Source organism: Papaver somniferum, unplaced genomic scaffold, assembly GCF_003573695.1.
Source record: "Papaver somniferum cultivar HN1 unplaced genomic scaffold, ASM357369v1 unplaced-scaffold_16, whole genome shotgun sequence".
Lineage (NCBI taxonomy): Eukaryota > Viridiplantae > Streptophyta > Magnoliopsida > Ranunculales > Papaveraceae > Papaver > Papaver somniferum.
Genome location: NW_020625486.1, coordinates 2921958 through 2939248, shown reverse-complemented (window position 1 = coordinate 2939248; position 17291 = coordinate 2921958). Strand labels below are relative to the sequence as shown.

Below are 17291 nucleotides of genomic sequence, written 5' to 3'. Positions count from 1 at the left end.
GGAGAACCCACATTTGACCACATTTGCCGATCTAATTGGCTTGTCAGTTAAGATTTTCTCTAAAATATATGTTCTGTTTAGCTATTTCTTCTTAACCGCTTATTCTTCGCTCCACAAAAATCTTACCAAATCTCTTCAATTTGGGTTTCAAATTTACCAGATTTCATCACTTTTCAGATCTTCTGGTCAGATATGGATAACTAGTAATAATTGTATACATAATAAATAAAACAGTCGTTTTGAAAAACGATTCTAGGTTTTCTTAGCAAGTTTTTTATTTTCATCTGTAATGGTTTTTATATGCAAAATGAATTTCCTCTCATATGCTTTTAAAGCGGATTTCCATAGCTTTTTGGTGCTTCAACTGATTGCATCAATAATCTCAAATCTATCATAGATGGCAATCTTCTTCGGCGTGACGTGATTCTACTTTTACATGCAAATTAATCTACCAAAACTGATTGTGATAACGATGTTTTGCGCACATTACTATCTTTCGAAACATTTAAATCTTAATGAAGAAGAAGGAAATTCAAATGACGGTTATTGAATTTTGACTCATCCTCCAACATCATCAGATTCCTTTTTAAAATTCATGTATTCAGTACTTATGTTATATTACAGTATATTTGTTATTAAACATAATATCTGTATTTTTTCATGTTCTTTTTTTTTAATAAAAAATGCCGGTTGAATTAAGAAGAAGTCAAGATTACAGATTTTAAAATAGGAAACGAATTCCTTCTTAGCTTATTAAAAAACACTGCCTTCGCCTCACACTGTAGATTCAATAGAGAAACAATTAACACTTAAAGATTGTGTTTCTTTTGCTAGTCTATTTAAGGAAAACAGCAAAGTTCTATTTTTAAACCAAAAACACACGCTACTAACTGAACTAAAAAGATTAAGGTATTTCTTGATATTGTTTTGCTCTCATTGTTGATATATCTGAACATGATGTATAAATTCTTATTCTTTACATGTTTCAAAATTAGTAAGTACATAGTACCATAGGAGGTCATGACTCCTGAGCAACTGTAGTTGCCGGCCGCAATGCTATCAAAATTAGGAACTGCCTGTCAAATTATGTTACCATATAAAAAAAAAAACCCTCCCCTCGTCGGACTAGAACTCCACATTTTTCTCTCCTCCCTCTCTCCTTCAAACCCTAAAAACCCGTAATACATAAAGTATTTCATTTTGCTTCGAATTCTCAGAAACGAAAACATGATGGGTATAACCGGAACGGATAGGATCAGTGAATTACCTGAATCCATCACTCATCACATTCTCTCATTTCTTCCAATCAAACGTGCTGCTTCAACTACAATCTTATCTAAAAGATGGAACAATCTCTGGCTATCTCTTCCCGTTCTTGATTTTACAGAATGGCGATCTCCTCCTACTGCTACTACTGCACTTGAAGATCGCAACGAAGAAGAAGAAGACGAAGAAGCCGATTCTGATACAGATGGTTCGGAACAAGAATACCGAGTGATCAAAGATTCACCTCCAGTAGATTTATCAGAGACTGATAGGTTCATGCAGTTTCTGGATAAGGTATTGTTTCTCGATAACTTGGCTCATATAAAGAAATTCTGTCTCAAAACTGACAGTAAGTACTTTGATCAAGACCGTGTAAAGAAATGGATCATTTCGATTGTCATGCATGCTGTCGAAGAGCTCATTCTTTCCATTAAGTGCTCAGGGTCTAGAGTGGTTCCATTAGAACTGTTTAATTGTGAGTCATTGACTGTGTTAGATTTGCAGTTTGAGAACAAACAGGTTATAGATCAATCACCATTATCACCAATCTCTTTTCAAAGACTTAAGAAACTTCGGCTTTCGTTTATTGAATTCAAGGATGAGAGATTGGCAGTGCAGGTTTTTTGTAATTGCCCTGTGCTTGAAGATTTGCATATGAGTAAGGTTAGTTGGAAGGGTTTAGATGTCCTGTGTTTTGCATTACCTCGCCTTAAGTTTTTTGGCATAGCATTTTGTGGAAGAAAATGTATAGAGAATGTTAAGATTAAGTTTGATACACCCAATTTATTGTCCCTTACGTGGTTTGATTATCTACCGGAGGAATTTATTGTTGATAGCTTTCCGTGTTTGGTTGAAGCTGGTATTCGATATAACTTTTCAGAGGGTTATACTAAAAGCAAATATGATTCTTTGCATAAGTTTGTTGAGAAGGTGTCTCATGTAAAGCACCTAATGGTATCGCATACCTACTTTTATCCTAAGGTATGTTCGGTTGCTTATAAGAATGTTTGTGATATGACTATATTTCTGTAAATTTGTTTTCTTATGGCTGTGGGATGTTATTGTGCAATGATATTTGTACTTTTTATGCTTTGTTGATTAGATTCTTGACGACTCAAGCGTTCTCCCTAGAAGCTTCCATATGTTCCGTAATCTGGTCAGTTTTGAAGTGGATATTATGTATTATGGGCAAATCAAATCACTATTCGACACAATTCTACAGTTTTCGCCAAATTTAACATCACTCGTCTTCCTTCAGGTATAGATATGCCAACTTATGATTATTGTAATGCTGTTCAATAGAAGAAAGAAAGAAAAGTAGCTTCTTAAATTTGCATCACAATAAATTTGTGTTGTTGCTAATCTAATTAATCTTTTCCTTTTCTGGCGTGAACCCACAACCTGCGCTTCAGCTCTTTGCGTATGTTAAGGTCGGTGAGGATGCATTGTCGTTAAATGTAGTGCCTCGTTGTTTGTTGTTATGCCTCAAGTTCATTGAATTTCGGAATTTCTATGGGCACCCAGGGGAGATAGAGGTGGTGAAATTATTTCTGGAGAATGCTAGAGTTCTTCAATTGATTACTCTTGGAAGTTCATCACATCGCTTGGAATATATGAACAAGAAGAAACCTACTGCTGAAGAAGTAGAAGATGCCAATCATAAAATTCTGGAGCAGTTACTGCCATTTTCATGGGCTTCACCTGATTGCATGGTTACGTTTTCAGGTCCCTAATTTATTTCCTTTTTCTTAGATATCAAGTATTTGAGCTTTACTGTTTTGAGGTTAAGATTAGGAATATGCCTTGGTAATTCCTAATTTAGATGCACATTTTGGTAAACTGCATTTGTTGAATTCATTTTTTTAGAACTGTGCTCTAGATTTTCAGCCTATCTGCCTTGATTTAGACTGCTCTATTCTGCCTTGATTTAGACTCCTCAAAAACTATGCGACAGTCGTAATTCTGGCACCTAGATAAAATCTTATTCTTTATTTTCATTGTGGCAACTTCCCGGTTACGAGCTACAAGCAAGAGTAGAACAGTCTGTTTACACTTACAATCAAGATCAGGAAAGCCACATTGCAAGTGTTGAAGAAACCTGCATCAAGTTAGGAGGCATATACCCTGAATGAACCTCTTTTAAGTTTTTAAGGCCTGCTAAGTAGTGTTTTGAACCAATAAGCAGACAACTTAGGGTACCTTTTTAGGTTGTTGTAATCAACATACACAATACCAAACCTTGATGTGTAAGCTTTTGTCCATTCGAAGTTGTCGAGCAATGACCATGCAAAGTAGCCAGTTACATTGGCTCCATGGTCAATTGCTTTCTTGAGTTGAATCAAATACGTCTTGTAGAAATTCATTCTTCTGGTGTCCTGTAATGCTTGAGGAAGAGTAACATTGCCAGGATCGGCCATGCCATTCTCAGAAACAATTACATTCGGGTTTCCGTAATGTTCCTTGACATAGGTAAGAACTTTATACATACCCCAGGGTACTTCGTAAAGCCAATTGGAGTGTGCTCGTGGTCCGATTGGTACTCCGTTACGAGCATAAGCGAATCCAGCTTGCCATTCTAACTGATAGCCTCTGACCTGGTTCTTGCTTATATGCTGATCATACACGTAGTAAGTAGTGTATTGATTAACTCCTACAAAATCCATTGAGCCTTTCACCATGTTCGCTTCTGACTTTGTGAACTTTGGAAGTCTCGATGCGACAATCTTTTGCATTGATTTTGGGTACTCTCCGTATATGATTGGGTGAAGAAACCATCCAAGATGAAAGTCTCTTGCTCTCTGAGCAGCTCCTTGATCGGCTTTTGAATCTGTAAGAGGTTCATACCATGTAAAATCCAAGAGAATTCCTATCCGTCCTTTTTGTTGTTCCTGATACTTTTGGCGGTACCTCTGAACTGCAGCAGCATGAGACAATATGAGATGATGTGCAAAAATGTATGGTTCAGTCGAAGAATCCCCCTGTGTGCAGTTTCCAAATGATTTAGAACATCTCCCCGGAGGAATTACTCCGTTGTCGTAACCCAAGGCAGCAATCACTCTTGGTTCATTGAATGTCATCCAATTTTTCACTCTATCACCAAACGTCTTGAAACAAAAATCAGCAAAATCTGCATAATCTTTCACAACATTTTGGCTTAACAACCCTTTATACTTCTTCTCAAGTGCGTAAGGAAGATCGTAGTGATATAAATTTGCATACGGAGTGATGCCTTGCTTGAGCATGTAGTCGATCAACCTGTTATAATAAGCAACACCTCTCCAATTCACCTTCCTAGCTCCATCTGGAAAGATCCTAGACCATGAGATGGAGTAACGGTAAGCGTCGAAGTTGAGATGTTTGATGATATCTACATCTTCTTTGTAACGGTGATACTGATCCACGGCGACATCAGCTGTAGCATTGTTTGCAATGTTACCAGGAATACTAACAAAGACATCCCAGATACTCGGTCCTCTGCCGTCTTTCTTTGCCATTCCTTCAACTTGATAAGCTGAAGTTGCAGTTCCAAACACAAAACCCTTTGGAAAACTATCCCTACTAACCCTCCTGTGTCAAACCGGATGCTTTCTGGCGACACTCTCGATCCACCTGATGATGCATGCGTGACATTCAACAGAATTAGTATCAAAAGAAATGAATGTAGTACTACTACCCAGCAAAGGGATGATAAACCCCTCCTGCTCCTCGCCATGTATCCAATGAATCGACCAAAGAAGATGAAGAACTAGTTAATTTGTGCAAGGAGGATATGAGATTTTTGGTAGAAAGATCAGTACTTTTCAAAGATTCATAAGGAGATAAGTTCTGTTGTGGTCACTGCAAAAACGGTTGGGTCACTCTGTCAGTGTAACCGATGACGAGAGTTTAACATTTGGAATGGTCCATGATGCCAAGAAATCCAGTCATTTTCCTTCTTTTTTATTCGGTCCAATAGCTTTGCAGTCCGTTCATGCCATATTAATTCAGTATCTGTTCCATCCTACTCTCTAAAGTCTGGATCGCATTGTTGAACTTGGACCAAGATTAATCACTTTCATACGGATTGACAATTATGTGAAGTTAAATTTTATGAATAACCACTTGAGCAGCTAAGTGAAGACTGATTGGGCAGCTATGTAAAGAGGATATAATTTTTAAAAATTCATTAGCACAATGAGCGGAGCAATTACATTACACAGTAAGGGCCTTGCCGATTCTTTTTTTTCTTTCTAACTTGATACTCGAACTGAGAACAAAATACAAGCCTGGAAGGCTGGGATAGCCTTTGCATAGGTCCGTCCCCGCTTGCATGCTTAAAAATCAATAGCACAATAAAACTCATGTACAGTAATAACCACACACACCACAATGACAGCCAGAGTTTTAGATCAACAACCAGCCCCGGTCTAAGAACTCACTGATCAGTGGAAACTAAAACATTGTGCTCGTTGAGACGCCGTTGAAAATTGGCTAGACGAGTCTGTAATTGTAGTATACCAGCTGCCTTTTGTGTCAGAATGGTGTTCAATCTAGAGATGTAATCATCAAGTTGGTTCCCTGGTTGATCTGCTTCAACCAAAAGCTTCATTTCCTGCATGAGCAAAAAAATTAGACAATGTATTTACTGATGAGTTATTTGGTTGGCAACAAGAAAACAGTGACCTAATCCTGATATCATGTACAGAATGAGAAGTAACAGAAAGTGAATAACGACGAAAAAATAGGTCAGGAAAAAACAGATGGTGGTGACTAACCTCCATGACAATATCCATTGTCTCCTCTACTTGTTTCCGATGAGCACCAACTAAATCTTCTTCTTCCTGAATCATTAAATACAAGCATTGTAAATGAGATACATAACGAAAATTTCTCTTTTTCACCTGCTTGGCTCAGCAGCCACAAAAAAAAAATTGGACTTAAACAGTTATATTGGTGATGAAGGCTTGGATTGTGGTGTGTTTTGACGGCTTTGTAGCCCCCTTTTACAATCAAAGAAGACAAATTGTATCCAGTATGTCTATGACTCTTACCTGCAAGAGGGCATTCAGATCGTCATCTGGATGTGAACTATTATTGTTGCCCTGTGTTTCCTTCCATTTTGTTTGGGCATCAACTATCCTCATCTTATCCTCCAAAGTTGAGGCTTGGTAACTCTCCAATTTCCCATTTTTCTTCCGCGTTGGTTTCTCTTGCTCGTAAAACTCCTCAGAGTAATCGAATTCCTCTCCAGTTGCACTACCTCTACCACCAGAAGCAGCAAAACCATCTTCTCTTCCACTAGGCACGCGTTCCATATTATAAGACATAGAAGTCTCTCTTTCGAATTGTTTAGACCATCCAAATCTGTTGGGCTCCTCAGTGAAATCAGTTGTGTTGCTCTCATAAGTGGAGGATACTGGTGGTAAAGCAGAGGACAAGGACACGGTAGTCGACTCTCGGATGTTTAACGTCGCTAACAGAGGATCCCTCTTGGAGTTATTTCCCTTCGAGAGGCTCTTAACCCTGGTAAACAAACATCTATTAAGAACATAATAACAAAAGAAAAGTGAAGTTAAAAGGGAAACGGGATTTGTAGAGAAAAGTTAAAAAGAAAATGAAATCACCTGTCAGCATATCTTAGCGTGTTAAGGGTATGTTCGCATGAACCTGAGTTCGGGGAAATACAGGAAATCATAACAGTGCGTGAGTTGCCAACGAAGGAATCTCTGAGAACCTCAGTTAATTTGCTTCCTCTGAAAGGAATATGGCCTTGGTCATTATCAAGAGCCCTAATGCATTCCTTCAGTGCGAGTAAACTTTTATTTATTTCAGCGCCTTCCATTCTGCATTAAAAATCTATCAGCTAAGGGTGCCCAACAGGTAACCAAAATAAAATAATAAACTGTAGAACTGGGGATGCATGGTTTCGAACTGTATGGATGTTTACAGGCGACAGCAAACCAATAGGACACACTGATCACGATGAGAAAATAGACTAAAATTTCCTATGCCCGTATCTAGGGTGCTATAGTTTAGAATCCTCCATAGACTCTGCTTACCTAGGGAGTCCATCAGCTGAACTTTCCTTCTATATCATATGCAGGTTCCCATGTAAGGAAACTGGAGAGAGACAGAGAATGCAGATAGCAGACTATGTTACCTTGTTTGTTTGTCGTTATCAGTAGTATCAGCACCACGTTCACTTCCAGCAAGATCAATGAAAGAAAGCTTTCCGATGACCCTGGGAGGCTTTGTCTCACTGCCATCAGCTGACCTCTTGATAACAAGCTGAAGAATAGCATGTGAACGAGAGGACTCTTCATTAGCCCCAGTTGTGCCTGTACTTCTTGTGGAGTTTCCTTTCTCTATGAGCTCCCTGATTGTTTCAACATTTGACACTTTAAACTCTTGCAAACCTACAATGCAGACTTGTTGCTTTCCGTCCTCCCTCATGCAAAGTTTTCTGCATAGTCAGTAGGTTGAGAAATAAGCTTCTAGATCATACAGTGGCACAAAATCAAAAGAGTATAAGCTTAAAGATACGAACCTTCGCTCATTAAGGAGGTCGTAAAGCTTCCCCCCATATATCTCAAAGAAACTCACATGCAACTGAAAACCTTGATTCCGGTAAGTATGGTGCATCAATCTCAATATATCCTGTGATGCTTTAAGGGGCAGTGGCTGCATCGTGAACGTCTTACCACTTCCTGAGGTTCAAAATGAGAATCAGATTAATTTGACTACTTGCACCAAAAACTGAGATGATAAGCATTACCCGACAAACACTTCAAGAAAAACAAAATAAAGCATGATCAGCAACAAGAGATATGCATGCTTATTTTTTGTGATGTGTGCATCAAATATTGTATTAATGACAAGGCAAACTTCTCATTAACTGTATGGCCCATGAATACCAAATGCAACAAGTTCATACCCACTGAGGAGTTAGTTGTCAAATGACCCTAAAGTTATCACCATCAGTTTACATCTCTGGTGAAAAACAAAACCATGACAGGGGAGCTAACGGGTGATCATGCAAATACAGACCCAGGTTATTATGTCATAAGTAATACGTACAATCAAACAATTACGGCATATTAGAAATAAGAAAAACATGTAAGTAACAATATTTCAGTGACCACACCATGTTTTCATTTCCAAATATTTCAGTAACCACAATTTGTTTTCATTTCACATGTCTCATTGCTTGATGCGTGATAAACTACAGATGGACGTGCAAGACAAAAAGCTTCCTCATTTAAAGCATATCACTATTTCAGGTACAAACAAACAGGTATATATGCTTAGCAAATTCATAAGATGGATTAGATGAACTCCTTTAGTTCCTGAAAACGTGTTATTTTGATTATACAGTCTAAGTTTCACACATGTCAGACAACCTAAATGCTCAATTACATGCCTGTTTGCCCATATGCAAAGCAAGTTGCTTTGGTGCGTTGAAAGATTATTGGAACAATGTGCTCCACCGTCTCACGATACACCTGCAAGGACATAAACAAGAATAACAATCAGTAGAGACACGAGTAGTATACTGACAAAGCATATTCCACATATTCGGCGATACTCACCTCCTCATTCGAAACCTCCTCATCCAACACTGCGTCAAAAACAAACTCATGTTTCTCCATGTACTCTGTTAGGTCAACCTGTCAAACAAAAATAACTTGAATAAGAAAGGATAGAATATTTACGAACTAATGCTTATTACAGCCATTGACAAATATAGTGTTCATATAGTTGCCATAATTAGATAAATGGCAAAGATTTTTATGGGTGATCTGATCCACTGCAAAGCAAGTTTTGTGCAGGATCGGTGAAGCTAAAAGTAAGCATTCTTGTAGAAAACCGTCAGCTACAGCGAAGATCTCAAAGAAATCTTAGTTTACCCTTAAAATGTTTACTATGTATCTAACTGGCGTTCTCCTTACATGATATATCCCCATCTTTCCATGTGTACATATGTAACTACTATTAACATATTGTGTAGATACGTTAACTTCATTCACTACAAAGATTAATAGTTTTCTACGTATTCCAACTGAGGCATGCAGGGTCTATTTCCATCTCAGAGGAGCTAGCACTTTCTCTCTCCAGGATGCACCTACTTCCAATTTGGCTACTGATGAACCTCATCAATTGGCTACTGATGATGTCGGCAAGAAAGACACCAACAATAGTAGATTGCTTCCTAGGGGAACCCGGAAAAAGGGTAATACTTGCAGAATTTTCAGTTTGGGATTCCAGTTAAAGTTGAAGAATACCAAATTAAGGATACATCATAAAAAACTGCTACATCAATCGCATTTCAACTTTTGTCCTCACAGAGTTGCCAAAGCACAAAGAGCAAATTTCATTAATTGATTATATGCAACAAAGAGAAACCCCAAAGAGACATCATTTGGCAGAAAAATGATCATTAAGTAGACTTTTGAAGGTGCAGTTTTTTTTCTCTTTCAATCAAATCAGCCTACACTTAAACCAATTGGCAATTCCCTTGATAACTAATACTTGTATCAGGAACACACTGCACGTTAACATGAAGAAAACAAAATGTCCAGAAGTTTTAAACTGATTAAGGATATAAAAAATGCCAAAAACCATAACCCCCAAATAAGATCGAGATATCGGCGTAGTAAGAGAATCTATAGAAGACTTATCAAGCAAAGGATTAAGGAACTCACCTTTAGTTTAGTCTCGTGAACTGTAAGATAATTGGAATTTGATTCAATTGTTATGATGTCCTCCTCTTTCTTGGTTATTTCTTTCTTATTAAGGGGTCTTTTCCGCACCTACAAGCAACCCACTATGTGTTTGCATCAAAAAATCTCAGCAATTATGCAGTTACTTCCACCAGAATAAGCAAAATAAGAAATGAGTTATCTCACAAGTTAACTACTCATTACTGATTAATATATGTGAGTATGTACAAATACGAAAAATAATACAAATGCACATACCACTACTTTAATCTTTGCAACAGAACTGTTCTTCTCTTTATCAACGGAAAAACTCTTCATAAGATTATTCTCAGGCACGCCACGAGCTCTTGATGTTTGTTTGTTTCCTTGAATGTAAGGCTCAGTGTCTTCATAGCTTCTGTCCCGTCCAGATTGATAAAAAGAAGAACCATCATATTCCCCAGGACCCCGAACCTATCAATAAATCATCAACCAAATCGTTAATGAATGTTACACTAGAAATTCAACAACACACAAAAAGAATCGCATGCAAATTTCAAGCTAATACATTTTGTTCGATGGTCCAATGTGAACCTATCTGTTCAAGGATAACCGCATCATAATTTCAGCTCAAAGCTGAGACTACCACCATGAAAACAATGAGAAAATAAGCAAACAAACACGAAATTCCCATTCCATGAGTTATTGACCAAATTTCGTATGCAGTTGAAACATGAATATGCTTATTTGCTTGATATAGTGTACCAGATCAACTGTCTACATTGTAATTGAACAGTGAATATCAGAATATCCAAACAATAAAATTCAAATTACCACTTCAATTCATGCAGAACAGACGAAATTAAACTTCTTCCATGAATTGAAATTAAATAGAAATGAAACTCTCAACAATCAAATTATCAGAAAGACGAAGTTATACCTCAGGAAGTAACTCAGTATCAAAAGAATGTAGATCCAATATACCAGGACTAAGTTCAGTAGGAGACACATTTTCTTCTCCATTCTTTCTTTGACTCGACGATCGTGAATAAACTGGAGGCGTTGCAGGTTCTGTATAAAACTCATTTCCCCCACCATTTAAACTCCTCTGAACATTCCGATAACCCCTCGATCCCCCTCCTCCACCTCCACCACCACCACCACCGTAATAACCAAAATCCTGCTCCAAACAAAAACAATTTCAAAAACTCAAACATATGGATCCAGAAAAAAAATATCAAGCATTTATACATGGGTTTCCTTTTTGAATGAATACCTGCATAGAAGGAACATCATTGAGAGAAGTTTGCAGCCATTTCCCATTAGGTATTGATGATGAAGTAGTCTCTAAGAAATTGTCAGAGTATTGTCTTTGATGGTTAATTGACGTAGATGAACCAGATCTCTGCATTTGCTGTCTTCCTCCTACTACATTCATTTTTTTTTAGGGTTCCCCTTTTTCTAACACAAACGTCTTTTTCTCTCTATCTAATTTCTATTTGCAGGCCAAAAAAAATGAAGAAACTTTCAAAATTTCCAGAATTTGATTTGAAAATTAGGGTTTTTCAAAGATGTTTGAAGAAGAAGAAGACGAATCAGTGAGAATTTCTCTCCCCCTCTCTCTCTCTGTGTACTGGTTTTGATTTTGATTTTTTTGAAGTGAAAACGGATGAAGAAGTTTGGTGAGGATTTTTTAAAACATTAAAGGACTAAAAAGTCTTTTCCAATCCTAGCAATTATATCCTTAATCTTCATGTTTTGTATTAAGTTGAGGACCTATTGTTGTTAAAATTTGAGAATTGCTCCTTGTGATTTTTGTCTCTTGTTTAATTTTTGAAATAATGTGGGGTTATAAAGAATTAGTTTGTTAGATTTGGGATTAAGAATGTAAATTTGAAGTTTGAAATTTTGAAATAGAAAACCGGGATGAGGTAACTCTGCAGCTTATCAGACGTGGAATGGTGTTAACTGTTAACTCGTTTTTTTCACACTAAATTCTGTGGGGTCCGTGGTTTTTACTGCGGAGGAGTGGGCCCACGTAATGAAAGGTGGCCTTGTTCTACTCTACCATCTGAAACTAGTCACATGTTGGGGGGACAAGAAAACATTTTGATTGTTTTCAGACTTCAAAGGTAACTAATCTGCTCTCCCGTGGAGTTTAACTGTCAACAGAGAGTTTCGCCTATGAGTCTCAATGTCTCATCTTTGCTGATGAGTTTGACAATTCACGAATATAAGCCACCTAAAACAAATACCGAGTGAGTTTCGCCTATGAGTCTCAATGTCTCATCTTTGCTGATGAGTTTGACAATGCACCAATATAAGCCACCTAAAACAAATACCGAGTGAATTAGTCGAACGCGCGTTGTCATCAAGTAGCTATGGTTTCATATATTATTTTTGCATGCAATTGTACCGATTGTTGATGATTTCCCGGCTTGTGGTCGAAAGTTGAGTCAAAAGTTTGAATTCTAAAGCTTATGGTGTCATCTATTAACGGGTGCTCTATTCTCTACAGTATAACCCCTACAAAATAATAGCGTCGGGATCGGCAGAATTTATCAATTCATCGGGATATTAAATAATCGCATAAATTAATAATTATTAAATTATATAATTAATTAGTTTATCAAAATATTGTTTAATTCTAAATAAAAGAATCAACAAAATGAACCAATACACCTTGTTTCACTGCAAATTGTTTTCGTCATTGTAAGATTCGTTCAATGGATGACACCGTATAAAATAATTAACCCAAGTGAAGCATTAGATAATAAAGGAACCGGAGAATTGCAAAATTTAATCAATAGATTGAATTATCACAGTGGAATAGATGTTGAATTTCTTTTAAACAACCCTCAGAAGGATATTGATTCAGATTTATTGACTGACGAAGAAATAATTGAGAGTGTCATGGGAAAATACGAAAGTGATGATGTGGAAGTCGAAGATAAAAGTGTAGTTACAGAGCCACCTTTCCCGTAAAGAAGCTATCAAAGTTACAAAAAAGCTAACAAATCAACAACAACTAAACAAACATTTCCTTGATAATCATCATCTTCTTGCAGACTTTGAATTTTGAGTTGTAGATGAGTTGGCATGACATTTTCCATAGAATAATTGATTGAGAAGAAATCATAGTTTTCTTTATCTAAACCATCTGGAATCGACATGAATATAATCTTGCTACTCATTTCGTCGAGTTTTGCGACGATCCGGCGGTATATGAAGGCGGGAACGATGATAATAAGTTGGAATCCGCGGTCGTAAAGAACTGTTGCTAATTGAATCATGGGTGTTACATGACCTTGTGCTGGATATGGAACAAGAACTATCTTTGGCTTCTTTGAACACACCATTTCTCTCTAAGCTCTGAATGTTTCTTCTTGGAGGAGAGAGCTGTGTTATGTTTTTGATATTCTTGGTTTTGAATTTGTAAAATGGGATGTAGAGATCGTAGAGACTTTTTATAGTGTAAGAGAAGAAATAAAACGTGCATAGATGTGAGGGTGGGGTAGTTTGGAGAGATTGATCTATGCTCTTACCAATCACATCTTCATTCAATTGTGTCGCATTATTTTCCGCGCCAATGCATTATAACCATGCCAGCCGCACCACCGTGCCAATGGTAAACCATGCCAGCCACGTCTCCACTTCAAGGCATGCCAACCGTGCCAGTCACACCACCGTGCCAATGGCAAACCATGCCAGCCACGTCTCCGCTCCAAGGCATGCCAACCATGCCATCCGCACCACCGTGCCAATGAAATACCATGCCAGCCACGTCTCCGTGCCAAGGCATGACAACCATGCCAGCCGCACCACCGTTCCAATGGAAAACCATGCCAGCCACGTCTCCGCGCCAAGGCATGCCAACCATGCCAGCCGTGCCAGTCACATATCCGCGCCAAGGCATTCCATCCATGCCAGCCGTTCCACATGTGCCAATGGCATGCCGTGCAACCTTTCCACGCCAAGGCATGCCAACCGTGCCACATGTGCCAATAGCATGTCGTGCCAGCCGCTTCTCCGCGCTGAGGAATGCCGACCATGCCAGTCGTCCCAACATGCCATGCACGGCGCTGGCTGCCAAAACGAAGGGTTGCAATAATCAACAGCTTCACTTCCTTCTGAGATGCAAATCTCAGCCACACAAGTTTTCCACCTGACGCATGGCAACTTGTGGCCCAAATCCAAACATCACGGTTCATGCAAACCCTAGATTTTGGCCGCTCCTAATACATGCCAAAGCCATGCACGACGCTGGCTGCCAAAACGAAGGGTTGCAACAATCAACGACCACCCTTCCATCTGAGATGCAAATCTTAGCCGTCCAAGGTCGCCATGTAACGCGTGGTATCCTTTGACCCAAATTTTGGCCGCGCCTAAACTATGCCAAAACCCTAGTTTCTGGTCGCGCCTTAACTATGCCAAAATCCTAGCTTGGCCACGCCTAAACCATGTCGGCCTTTCCTTGACGGCTTCCAAAACGAAGGGTTGCAACAATCAACGACAACCCTTCCATCTAAGATGCAAATCTTAGGCATCCAAGGTCACCAGCTAACGCGTGGTAGCCTTTGGCCAAAATTTTGGCCGCGCCCAAACTATGCCAAAACCCTAGTTTTTGGTCGCGCCTAAACTATGCGAAAATCCTAGCTTGGCCACGCCTAAACCATGCCAGCCGCACCACATGTGCCAATGGCATGCGGTGCAACCTTTCCGCGCCATGGCATGCCAACCGTGCCACATGTGCCAATGGCATGCCGTGCCAGCCGCATCTCCACGCCCAGGCATGCCAACCATGCCGCATGTGACAATGGCATGCCGCGCCACATCTCCGCGCCCAAAGCATAACAACCATGCCAGCGCTACACATGTGCCAATGGCATGCCGTGCCAGCCACATCTCCGCGCCAAGGCATGCCAACCATCCCAGCCGCACCGCTGTGCCAAAACCATGCCAGCCTTTCATCCACGCCGTTGGCTGCCAAAACGAAGGGTTGCGACAATCAACGACCACCCTTCCATTTAAGATGCATATCTTAGCCGTCCAAGGTCACCAGCTAACGCGTGGCAACCTTTGGCACAACGCCAAGCCCTAATTTTGGTCGCGCCTAAACTATGCCAAAACCCTAGTTCTTGGCCGCGCCTAAACTATGCCAGAATCCAATCTTGGCCATGCCTAACCATGTCCAAGCCATGTCGGACATGCTTTCATGCCGCTGGATACCAAACGAAGTGTTGCAATAATCAACGGACATCCTTCCTCTCAAGATGCAAATCTCGACCGTCGAGAGTCATAACCGAGCTGGCAAGGCTCCCAAGCTAAACTTTCCAAACAGCAGCAACCTGCTACATGCTTTCCACGAAAATACTCGATACATCAACACATGTCACAAACTAGGGGAATGCTCATTAGGGTATTGGTTTGGCGGTTTACAACGTGCGGCGTACACTACACCCGTTACAAGATAGTGTCATAAGAATGAGGCGGTTAGTAAATACCGGGAGTAATGGTGAAACGCTTTCCTTCATTATGGAACATCAATTCCATGCATTACCGATTACCACCTCCTCCCATTTACTCATCCTTTTCCATTTCTTACGAGATCAGAGTACGTTTCAGTTCGACTTGTATAAATAGGTCTCACCTATTTCCACCAAACGACAAGTTTTGGTCAGGAGCATACAACACTCAGAAATCACCTGTTAGCTTACGCTTTCTGATACAAGTCAAAGCAACTACTCTTCCATAATCAACTATTCTGGTCTAAACACTCTCTTCGCTTCCCTCCCCAAAACCAACCCTTCTCCTTCACTTTTTGACCGAAGCAAGTCTGGAACGACCATTTCTTGGTTTAGTCCGTATTTGTACAGATTGATCTCTCAAATCTAAAGTACTCTTTTGCAGTACATTGTGTAGGGTTTAGAATCGTTTCTCACCCACAACACACGAAATTACCGAAACCAGCAGAAACTGTTTTTACCCTCAAACAATTGGCGACCACAGTAGGAGATTAATCTCCCGGTTACAATATCAACTTTCAATTCCTGATTTCATCTTTCAAACGCCGATCTCAAGATGGTAGAAGCAAAAAAAAATCCACTCGGTAATTAATGGCTCAATTATCAGCTATCGCACGACAAGGAGTGATTGGGACTTCTCGCGGTCACGGCGGCGCTTCCCACAAAACTTGGACTTGCACCCGGGAGATCCAGTTCCGTTAGGAGATCCAAAAAACCGAGTAAGTCTTGTGAGGAAAAATACATGGTCTACTGCTTCAAATATTCACAGAGATGATAAAAACCTATATCCATAGCTTTCCCGGGGTACTTATGCTACTTACAATCATAAACAAAACACCATTATTCTAAAACAATTCATTCCAACAGAATAATCCAAGACCCTCGTAGATAACAGTTATCTATCGATTCAAATAAAACCATAAACCTGGCACTTTGTTTGCCTTTCAAAAAAAAGATAGGAGAGCCAACCCCTTTTATAGGCGTAACACTTTTGGAATTTGAATAAGGAAAGGATTTCCTATTTGAGATACGTATGGAAAGAGACAACTGGGCCTGCAAGAACAAGCCTCACGGTGCCCAACAGTCCGCCCCATGCCAAGCCAGCGTCGTGCAAAGCCAGCGCCGTGTGAAGCCAACAATCCGCACCATGCCCAGCCAACAATACGCGCCATACCAAATCCAAGCCAGCGCCCACACCAAGACAGCGCCCACGCCAAGCCAGCGCCCATTCCAAGCCGATCCAGCGCTAACAGCTTGCAGCCTTCCAGCGCTAATATCTTGCATCCTTTCAGCATTAACAACTTGCATCTTTCCAGGGCCAGCAGCTTGCATCCTTCCAGCGCCAGCAGCTTGCATCCTTCCAACGCTAATAACTTGCATCTTTCCAGCGCCAACAACTTGCATCCTTTCCAGCACTAACAACTTGCACCCTTCCAGCGCCATCTTCTCCGCTCCATAACCAGCCAAAGCAGCGCCATCTTCACCCTTCGAAACAGCGTCATGGCTCCAACACTCCGTGATCAAAACTGCGCTATCTCTACACGATACACCTACAATCACCAGAACCAGAGCCGCTTCCGCCACCCCAACGTTTCTTCAAGTATGACAGCTCTAACCGTCACCAGAGACGCTGCTACTCCACCATCAAGGCAATATACTGGAAGAGCCGGAAGAAGCCCACCTCCATTTATCACTGTTGATTTGATGGAAAGACAAAAGGTTCTCGTAAGGCTCAGAAAGACGTGTTTATAACTTGGAAAGAGATACCTATTTTCTCAAGACACTGACGGAGCGGCCACCATAAGAGTCACGTCAACCCAAG

At 40.0% G+C, this 17291-nt stretch overlaps 2 protein-coding genes and 1 pseudogene across 2 annotated transcripts; 1 reads left to right on the top strand and 2 right to left on the bottom strand.

Annotated features, from left to right (window-relative positions):
* Positions 1–1227: 1227 nt before the first annotated feature.
* LOC113337435 (F-box protein At4g09920-like) lies at positions 1228–3226 on the top strand. Its single transcript, XM_026583109.1, has 3 exons — positions 1228–2247; positions 2369–2524; positions 2679–3226. The coding sequence occupies exons 1-3, from the start codon at positions 1228–1230 to the stop codon at positions 2997–2999; spliced, it is 1497 nt and encodes a 498-aa protein (XP_026438894.1). The 3' UTR covers positions 3000–3226.
* Positions 3227–3413: 187 nt separating this feature from the next.
* LOC113337434 lies at positions 3414–4978 on the bottom strand (annotated as a pseudogene).
* Positions 4979–5403: 425 nt separating this feature from the next.
* On the bottom strand, positions 5404–11593 carry LOC113337422 (kinesin-like protein KIN-13B). Its single transcript, XM_026583094.1, has 12 exons — positions 11221–11593; positions 10885–11124; positions 10224–10418; positions 9948–10055; positions 8835–8912; positions 8666–8747; positions 7793–7952; positions 7406–7708; positions 6870–7088; positions 6297–6768; positions 6021–6086; positions 5404–5857 (listed from the first exon to the last, which is right to left on the bottom strand). Exons 1-12 carry the CDS (start codon positions 11380–11382, stop codon positions 5681–5683), a joined length of 2262 nt encoding a protein of 753 aa, XP_026438879.1. The 5' UTR covers positions 11383–11593; the 3' UTR covers positions 5404–5680.
* Positions 11594–17291: the final 5698 nt, after the last annotated feature.